Below are 10,110 nucleotides of genomic sequence, written 5' to 3' on the forward strand. Positions count from 1 at the left end.
TAGCCGGGTGAGGTGGCGGGCACCTGTGGTCCCAGCTACTCAGGAGGCTGAGGAAGGAGAATGGCGTAAACCTGGGAGGCGGAGCTTGCAGTGAGCTGAGATCCCGCCCCTGCACTCCAGCCTGGGCGACTCTGTCTCGAAAAAGAAAAAAAGAAAGCAAGAACTCACTCACCCCCTCCCCCAGGGATTCATCTGTTCAGGAGGGATCTGCCCCCAGGACCCAAACACCTCCCATTTTAGGCCGATCACCAACACTAGGGATCAAATTTCAACATGAGTTTTGGGGGAACAAACAACAAATTATAGCAGAAATCAATGGTGAGATGACTGTCCTAATCCAGACAAAATATCACAGCAGTGTCAAAGCTGTCAGAATCAACAACATGGAGTTACTTAGATTAAAAAATCCCTGACAATAAGAGCTAGGGAAGACAAAGAATTCGCAAACTTAGATTGCTTTTTTTTTTTTTTTTTTGAGTTTTTGAGACAAGGTTTCACTCTGTCCCCCAGACAGGAGTGCAGTGGCACGATCTTGGCTCACTGCAACCTCCGCCTCCTGGGTTCAAGTGATTCTCCTGCCTTAGCTTCAAAAGCAGGAGAAAGAGCAGCAGCAAAAAAACTTAGCAAATATATCCGGAAGAGAAAAAGAAATTCAAGTAGCAACATTCTTAAATTTGGACAAGATACTACAAAAACTGAACAAAAAGCAAAAAAGTATTTTTGCAAATAAAAATATAATAGCTGAAATAAAACATTTAAGAGAAGGTTTAGAATACAAATCCGAGGCCGGGCGCAGTGGCTCACACCTATGATCCCAGCCCTTTGGGAGGTGGGCAGATCAGGTCAGGAGATCGAGACCATCCTGACTAACACGGTGAAACCCCATCTCCACTAAAAATACAAAAAATTAGTTGGGCGTGGTGGCAGGTGCCTATAGTCCCAACTACTCTGCAGGCTGAGGCAGGAGAATAGCGTGAACCCGGGAGGCAGAGGTTGCAGTGAGCCGAGATCATTCGCCTGCACTCCAGCCTGGGTGACAGAGGAAGACTCCGTCTCAAAAAAAAAAAAAAGAATGGAAATCCGAGAACCCAGGATAAAAAAAACAAAGTTACAGCCAGGTACAGTGGCTAATGCCTGTAATCACAGCACTTTCAGAGGCTGAGGCAGGCAAACTAACTGAGGTTAGGAGTTCGGGACCAGCCTGGCCAACATGATGAAACCCCCACTCTACTAAAAACACAAACAATTAGCCAGGAGTGGTGGCAGGTGCCTGTAATCCCAGCTACTTGGGAGGCTGGGGCAGGAGAATCGCTTGAACCCAGGAGGCGGAGGTTGCAGTGAACTGAGATGGCGCCACTGCACTCCAGCCTGGGCAACAAGTGAAAAACTCTGTCTCAAAAAAAAAGAACAAAGAATAAAAGGTTTGTCTGGGCATGGTGGCTCACGCCTGTGATCCCAGCACTTTGGGAGGCCAAAGCGGGCGGACTAGGAGGTCAAGAGATTGAGACCATCCTGGCTAACACGGTGAAACCCCGTCCCACTAAAAATACAAAAAATTAGCCGGGCGTGGTGGCCGGTGCCTGTAGTCCCAGCTACTCGGGAGGCTGAGGCAGGAGAATGGCGTGAACCCGGGAGGCGGAGCTTGCAGCAAGCCGAGATCACGCCACTGCATTCCAGCCTGGCAACAGAGCAAGACTCTATCTCAAAAAAAAAAAAAAATCAATAAAAAATAAATACATAAAATAAAAATAAATTCAGATGGCGCAGCTTTAAGATGGAAGATGGCTATCTACCCCAAAATCAACTATGATATGGACAGCAACATCAAGCCACTGAAACTTGAGGGCTGTTTGTATAAACTAATTAATATAAGGAGTCAATAAGTTTTGTGTAATGTTGATAAGTCTAGAAACACAGCATAAGCATCAGAGGAACTAAAAACAGAAATAGTTAAAAGGTTTCTGGAGGGTACATTTCATTATGAACTTTCTGTACACCTGGATTTGTTACCATCTGCAAGTATTCATTTGATCGTTTTGATCTTTTTTTAAAAAAGGTAAAAACATGCATAAAGAGGCTCTGAATAAGGTTTTTCATGAGTAACATAGAAAGGACTTTGCTTTGGCTGCTCAGACACCTTTTTGCTTTTTTTCACATTGCCCACCTCCATTGCTTAAGGTTTAACTTAACAAGTGACCTTCGACTGTAAAATGAAGCAAAGTATCTGCACTGAAGTAGTGAAAACCTAAGTACTATTCTGTACAACTTCCACAAGAGGGCAGCAGAACCTTCTGAAGTAGTCTACAAAAATAACAGACCTTGATTTTTCCTTTAATTTATTTTCATGCTAGCCTTCCTTAAAATCTTTTCCTAGAAAGCACTAACTAGCTGTCACCTGGCTAGGCTCGGTGGCTCATGCCTATAATCTCAGCCCTTTGAGGGCCAAGGTGGGTGAATATCTTGAAGCCAGGCATTCAAGACCAGCCTGAACAAGATTGCAAGACCTTGTCTCTACAAAAAAAATAAATAAATTTTTTGGCTGGGAGCAGTGCCTCACGCCTGTAATCTCAGCACTTTAGGAGGCTGAGGCGGGTAGATCACCTGCGGTCAGGAGTTCGACAGCAGCCTGGCCAATATGGTGAAACCTTGTCTCTACTAAAAATATAAAAATTAACCAGGCGTGATGGCAGGCACCTGTAATCCCAGCTACTCAGGAGACTGAGGCAGGAGAATTGCTCGAACCCAGGAAGCGGAGGCTGTAGTGAGCCGAGATCACACCACTGCACTCCAGGCTGGAGGACAGAGTGAGAAACCATCTCAAAAATAAAATAAAATAAAATAAAAATTGTTTTTAAATAGCTGTGACATTGTAACACAGAAACAGGTAGCATCTAGATATAATTAGAGAATGGGGCCAGGCACAGTGGCTCATGACTATAATCCCAACACTTTGGGAGGCCAAGGCGGGCAGACTACTTGAGGCCAAGAGTTTAAGACCAGCCTGGGAAACATGGCAAAACCCCATCTCTACAAAAAATACAAACATTAGCTGGGTATGGTGGCGTGCACCTATAGTCCCAGATACTCAGGAAGCTGAGGTGGGACGATGCCTTGAGCCCAAGAGGCAGAGGTTGCAGTGAGCCGAGATGGCACAACTGCACTCCAGCCTGGGCAACAGAGCGAGACCCTGTCTCCAAAAAAAAAAAAAAAAGCAAAAAGGAGAAATCAAAGTATATACTAGATAATCTCACTCAATCCTCACAGTGACCCTGAGATAACCATACTATTATCATCTGTAATTTATCATTTCACAGATAAGCAACTGAAGCTTAGATGGCAACACAGCCAGATCCTGTTCTCCCCCAAAACAAGAGAGAGAATGGGAAGTATCTTTCAACTAGATATCTGCTGTATCTATTTTAGTGTCTACCTTTAACACTTTTAGCACTATTCGAAATCAAAACAAGTTTCATTACATAGATGTGTGATGTGAGGCCAGGTGCAGTGGCTCACGTCTGTAATCTCAGCACTTTGGGAGGCCAAGGCAGGCGGATCAACTGAGCCCAGGAGTTTGAGACCAGCCTAGCCAACATGGTGAAACCCCCATCTCTACTAAAAATACAAAAATTAGCCAGGCGTGGTAGCGGGCACCTATAATCCCAGCTAATCAGGAGGCTGAGGCAGGAGAATCACTTGAGGTGGAGGTGGAGGTTGCAATGAGCCGAGATCGTGCCACTGCACTCCAGCCTGGGGGACAGAGATAGACTCTGTCTCGAAAAAAAAAATAATAAATAAACATAGATGTGTGATGTGAAAGTCAGGACCATATTGGAACTATTGGTGCCATCCTTTTTTCCCTATTCCCTACTTCCATACCCATGGGCATCAATAATGGACTCACAACTTTCTCTATCCTGCTGAGGCAGAAGCAAGCTTCAGAACAAAGACCCCTCAAGACAGTGACTACCAGATACCACCAATCAGCTCTAATGGGGCACAGGAGAGGAAACCCACCTACCATTGCAGAAAGGAAAAACATTTGAGGGGAAAAGGTTGGGAGAAAGAATAAAGAGGGTTAGATGACCAATTCAGTTCACTGCTAAAGGACAGTTCACTGCTAAAGGGATTTTCTTAAAGTGTCAGGAAACCAAAGGAAAAGCATCATATAAAGTTTTTACCTTTGCTGTACCAGTCTGAGAACCATAAAAAATCTTCACTCCAGACACAAAGATGTCTTTCTCTTGAAGGGAGACATAACCATTTGTCATCAAATCCTGAGGTGCTTTTGGAACAGATTTTTCCTGTAAGTTCCTGTCCTGAAAGACAAATAATTACACAAAATCCATCAAGTCTAAATCGTTTCCCAACTTCAGCAGGGATGAAAATTAGCACAGATACTGAGACACTTTATTTTTCTCTTAATCGGACACACTAAATTTTTCTCTTAATCTTTCTGGTTGTATTCCTCAAATATTAGCCCCCTTGGTATAATAAGGTCCTTTAACAGGCAGGACCCACATTTTTAAGGCTCATGATTTCCATTCCCTCCAAGAAAAAACTTTACATACTCTTATCCTATAAAGTATTTTAGTAGAATAATAGTAGGAACTTATTTTCTGATCCTGAATGAATGGAAAGGCAAGAGAGGACTAGTGACCCTTAAAGGTATAAAACAAATTTGTTTTTCATATAAAAGATTCATTTTTCATTACAAAAAATCTTCCTGTATCTTAAAAATGAGACACAGAAAAAGTAAATAACTTAATCCAAGATAACTTAGTCTCCAAAAACTTAGAGAAGAAATTTATTTTAGGCATTTCATTAAAATATCTAAAGACCAAACCACAAAAGTAACTAAAGGCTCCTTTTAGTGTTTAAATCCTCTATAAAATCTGATGCCTAAATATTAAAAAAAAAAAAATAACTCCACTTACCTGCGTCTTGATGACAATCTGGAGACAAATCCAAAGGCTAATGCTAACAGCGAAGCCCAGATAAATGTAAAACCTGTTTATCCATAATGATATTAAAGGTGAGGAGAGGTCCCATGTATCCACAGAAGGATCTAAATTTAAAATGACACACACAGGTAATTTCGTTTAAAGCAATATATACAAAGATATCCATCCCGATTTTAAGAAGAAAATAAAACCAACCTTACATTCAACAACTCAGCTAAGAAATCTAATTTAAAAGTCAACTGTTGGCCGGGCGCAGTGGCTCATGCCTGTAATCCTAGCACTTTGGGTGGCTGAGGCGGGCAGATCACCTAAGGTCAGGAGTTCCAGACCAACCTGGCCAACATGGTGAAATCCCACCCCTACTAAAAATACAAAAATTAGCCGGGTGTGGTGGCGCGCGCCTGTAATCCCAGCTACGCGGGAGGCTGAGGCAGGAGAACTGATTGAACCCGTGAGGCAGAGGTTGCAGTGAGCCGAGATCGCGCCACCGCACTCCAGCCTAGGCGACAGACCAAGGCTCCATCTCGGGGGGAAAAAAAATCAACTGTAATAAAAATAACACACTATGTAGTAACGTGATAAAATTATCATACTGTTAATACTAACTCAAAGATAAAACAATATAAAATTGTATCTTCACTTTGAAATGAGCATTTAGAAGCAAGAGTAGGGAACATAAAGTAAAAATACTTCATGTGAAATTGGGTTAATTTTGTTTTGTTGTGCTTGCTCCATAAAAAAAAAGCTAAAGTAGTAACAGTACTCTTTTTACTAATTGTACTTTCAAAGGCTCACGGTTAAACTTGTAAAAGATTCTCAAGTAACTGACCTTACGCCTCATTTTTTTTTTTTTTTTTGAGAGAGATATGCAGGGACCTGGCCTCAAACGTTCAACCTAGGAGCAATTTCAAAAGTCGAAGCCTGAAATTTAGGCTTTACAGGTGCAAAAGTCCTAATACACGTGGGTAAAGTGGGAGGAGTACTTTTCTGCTTTCATTGAGGGTTGGAAACGTAGTTTCCTTCTAAACTAACCCCCTAGCCTCAAAAGGCAAAAGCCAGGTCAAAACCAGGGATCAGTCTTCTTTGCTCTCAGCGGCGGCTATCCGGTGCTGTCAAGTCCAACAGTCTCCGAAGGAAGGGCACCGAGGACGCCACTCCGCCTGGAGAGGGTCTCAGTAAAACGTTTACCTCTCCTGCCGCCCCAGGGTCCTTGCCGCCGGGTGCCCTTACCCATCCTCCTCAGAGCCGACGGGAGACTAGGATCTCGGACCTGGATAACCCGATGGTTCGCATTGGTACCGCGAGACGCACCGAGCTACCTCGCAGCGTTAGCGGCGTACCGGGTGCCTGAGGAGCTGGGGGCAGCCATGACACTGGTGGGCCGGTCCTGATTGGCTCAGAGGGCGAAGAGGTGGGCCCAGAGCAAAGCCCAGAGCTCTGGGAAAGGGAGCCAGTGTCCGGTGCGCTCTCGGCCCTGCTCCGATTGGCTCAGAGGGGAAAGAGGGCGTACCCAGAAATAAGCACCACCCAGAGTTCCGGGCGATGATGCCGGAGCGCTTCCGCCTCCGTTTGGATTGGCTCAGACTGGGAAAAGGTGGGTCCAGAGAGAAATGATTGGCATGGGAAAATAAAGAGGGGAAAGGAGTGGGAAGGGAGGGAAACGCTGTGTGTGGACCTGTTTGGATTTCGGTTGGAATAAACTGACTGCAGAAAGGCATTATTTTTGGGAAACCCCAGGATGGACTCGCTATTAGATGATATTAAGGAATTGTAGTTAATCTCGTCGCGTGTATCTGTTAAGGGCTATAGGCTGAAGTATTTAATGCTGAAACCATATGATGGTTTCTTTAAAGTACCCCCAACCGGCCGGGCGCGGTGACTCAAAGCTGTAATCCCAGCACTTTGGGAGGCCGAAGCGGGAGTATCGCTTGAGCCCAGGAGTTCGAGACCAGCCTGAGCAACATAGTGAGACCTCATCTGTACAAATTTTTTTTAATTATTTATTTAATTAAATCAGCTTGGCGTGGCCGCTCACACCTGTAGTCCCAGCTACTTGGGAAGCTAACGCTGGAAGATCGCTCGAGCCCAGGAGGTCGAAGCTGCAGTGGGGCCATGACCCTGCCACTGCACTCCAGCCTGGGTGACAGAGTGAGACTGACTTTAAGAAAAAAAAAAAAAGTGTAAATAAAAAAGCAACAAAAAAATGAAAAAAGAAGAATAAAACAAGAATGCAACATGTTAATAATTTGTTGAAGCGGGTGATGGGTACATGGAAGGTTCATTACACATTTTTGTCTACATTTTATGTTAAAATATTTCTATTATAAAACGGTGAGTAAATAAAAATATTTATTATAAAATAATTGTAGTATAAAAAATATTTTTATTATAAAGTGGGTCTGGCCCTTGAATTCCGCGGAACGAGGTGGTGCCAACGCTGTGTTTCAACCCGGCCACTAAACATCTGCGAGCATCCTGTCAGAGCTCTCAGCTCATTGGCGAAAGTAAATTACGTCAAACAAAAGCACCTCCCTTTTTGGGCGTGGAAAGATGGCGTAAAAAGCCACAATGCGCAGGCGTCGTCGCTCACTTTTCGCCTCCCGGCTTCCGCCCCACCTGACGTCTGCGCAATAAGGTTGCCGGGCGCACCGTGGCGGCCGCCTGAAGCTACTGAGTCGCGGCGCCGCGCACTTGCGGTTGGGTCAGTGCCGCGCGCCGCTGGTGGCCCTCAGGCTGGTCGGTGCGGGTCCGCCCAGGTTCGCCGGCTGCTAGGTCTTTGAACAGCCGCGATGTCGATCTTCACCCCCACCAACCAGATCCGCCTAACCAATGTGGCCGTGGTACGGATGAAGCGCGCCGGGAAGCGCTTCGAAATCGCCTGCTACAAAAACAAGGTCGTCGGCTGGCGGAGCGGCGTGTGAGTAGCCCCCTCTCTCGAGCCTGGGCCTGGGCCGTCACCTCCGAGGCGGCCTGTCTCTGCCCAAGTCTAGTTAATGGGCCAAGCTGAGGTCTTGGCCGGGGAGGAAATGGAACATTCCTGCTGTCAGCATGAGACGTCGCAGTCCGAGCTTGGCTCCTAAGCCAAGGGGTTCCTTCTTTATTTGGTTGGTTCGGATTGGGTTGTTGGTTTGGGATTTTGTTTTGTTGGTGTCATAATAGCTGCAGCCAAGAAATCTCATAATTGTGGTCCTTTTCCCAGAATGATAGCTGAGAACCTAGTCTTCCGAATACTGTCATAGTTGTGGATACATCTGGTGTCTCAGTAGCCCTAGCAGTTTGAAGTGCGTAGTGTCTTCACTGCTGCCATCTAGGGATTGGCATTCCGTGGCAGCAGCTGTCCGCACCCCACCCCACCCCGCCCCACCCCACCCTTAGTGTTTCTTACGTCCTCCCATGACATTTTTCTCCAGTGAGCAAATGGTAAGGCAAATACGATTCTGAGTTTTGAAAATGTTCCCTCAGGCCGATGTGGGCAGATCACTTGAGGCCAGGAGTTCGAGGCCAGCCTGGCCAACATGAAACCCCGTCTCTACTAAAAATACAAAATTAGCCGATGTGGTGGCGCATGCCTGTAATCCCAGCTACTTGGGAGGCTGAGGCAGGAGAATCACTTCAACCCGGAGGCGGAGGTTGCAGTGAGCCAAGATCGCGCCATTGCACTCCAGCCTGGGTGAAAACAGCGAAATTCTGTCTCGGGGTGGGGGTGGGCGGGGAAGAAAAAGAAAACGTGCCCTCGACACTAAAGGTCATCAGGGGGATTTGTTGTGTCCTGCCGTTCATGTTGTTGCCATCTCGTATTTAAATGTAAATGCGTGTCCAACTTTCAAGTATATTCACGTAGGACTTTCTCTCCTGCCCTCACAAGGGAAAAAGACCTTGACGAAGTTCTGCAGACCCACTCAGTGTTTGTAAATGTTTCTAAAGGTCAGGTTGCCAAGAAGGAAGATCTCATCAGTGCGTTTGGAACAGATGACCAAACTGAAATCTGTAAGCAGGTGGGTAACAACTACAGCATAGCTAACCCTAATAGCCATTTATAACGTACTTGAAGGTATGTTAAACATTAAAGGCCGTTTTTTTGGAGGAAAGACTAACAAAGCAATAATGTGAGCTGCACAGTGTCACTTCTAATAATAAAGAACTTGGTGGTTTTGTTTGTTTGTTTGTTTTTTGGGTTTTTTTGCCACAACCTCCTGAAATCAAATTTTCTACTAAATTACCTCATTTTTCTATAAATTACCTCATTTATAGAATGTGGTATACCTGAAAACTGAATTTGTTTTCAAGCATTTCATCTTTCAGACCCTTTTTTTTGGAGACAGAGTCTTGCTCTGTTGCCCAGGCTGGAGTGCAGTGCACTCCACTGCACTCAGCTCACTGCAACCTCTGCCTCCTGGGTTCAAGTGATTCTCTTGCCTCAGCCTCCCGGGTAGCTGGGATTACAGGTGCCCACCACCATGCCTGGCTAATTTTTGGATTTTTAATAGAGATGGGATTTCACCATGTTGACCAGTTCGGTCTCAAGCTCCTGACCTCAGGTGATACGCCCGCCTTAGCCACCCAAAGTGCTGGGATCTCACTGCGCCCAGCCAAAAGATTCTTGCATCTTTTGGGCAAAGCTCAAACCATTACTTACATATTAATAGCTGGAGAGGATGCAATTTAATTTTCTCCCCAGCTACTCATTTTTTGTGGCTAGTTAACAAATAGTGTGTGATAGAGAAAGACAGTGATTTCTTAAATGTGTTGGCATTTTTTTAGATTTTGACTAAAGGAGAAGTTCAAGTATCAGATAAAGAAAGACATACACAGCTGGAGCAGATGTTTAGGGACATTGCAACCATTGTGGCAGACAAATGTGTGAATCCTGAAACAAAGAGACCGTACACCGTGATCCTTATTGAGAGAGCCATGAAGGACATCCACTATTCAGTGAAAACCAACAAAAGTACAAAACAGCAGGTGAGTGGTTTCTCATGTGATCAAAACACAGCCATGGAAATCAGTTTTCTTTGAAGAAATGATTAAAATAACGGGTCTGGGGCCAGGCATGATGGTTCACGCCTGTAATCCTAGCACTGTGGGAGCCAAGATGGGAGGATTGCTTGAGGCCCGGAAACAGCCTGGGAAACATAGGGACGTACGCCCC

General features: G+C 45.2%; 2 protein-coding genes across 2 annotated transcripts in view; one reads left to right on the forward strand and one right to left on the reverse strand.

Moving 5' to 3' along the window:
* LOC105548711 (S-adenosyl-L-methionine-dependent tRNA 4-demethylwyosine synthase) overlaps positions 1-6,369 on the reverse strand; it is a 268,689-nt gene extending 262,320 nt beyond the window's left edge. The window contains exons 1-3 of the mRNA XM_011992876.1: positions 6,192-6,369; positions 4,935-5,065; positions 4,179-4,316 (exon numbers count right to left, since the gene is read on the reverse strand). Coding sequence (XP_011848266.1) covers positions 4,179-4,316; positions 4,935-5,065; positions 6,192-6,195 — 273 coding nt within the window. The 5' untranslated portion in view covers positions 6,196-6,369. The remainder of the gene's footprint in view (positions 1-4,178; positions 4,317-4,934; positions 5,066-6,191) is intronic.
* A 1,127-nt stretch (positions 6,370-7,496) lies between these two features.
* The window catches only part of SBDS (Shwachman-Bodian-Diamond syndrome), a 7,844-nt gene continuing 5,230 nt past the window's right edge, over positions 7,497-10,110 (forward strand). The window contains exons 1-3 of the mRNA XM_011992875.1: positions 7,497-7,878; positions 8,827-8,956; positions 9,723-9,923. Of these exons, the coding sequence (XP_011848265.1) occupies positions 7,751-7,878; positions 8,827-8,956; positions 9,723-9,923 (459 nt within the window). The 5' untranslated portion in view covers positions 7,497-7,750. The remainder of the gene's footprint in view (positions 7,879-8,826; positions 8,957-9,722; positions 9,924-10,110) is intronic.

Source organism: Mandrillus leucophaeus, unplaced genomic scaffold (assembly GCF_000951045.1).
Source record: "Mandrillus leucophaeus isolate KB7577 unplaced genomic scaffold, Mleu.le_1.0 Scaffold42, whole genome shotgun sequence".
Classification (NCBI taxonomy): Eukaryota; Metazoa; Chordata; class Mammalia; order Primates; family Cercopithecidae; genus Mandrillus; species Mandrillus leucophaeus.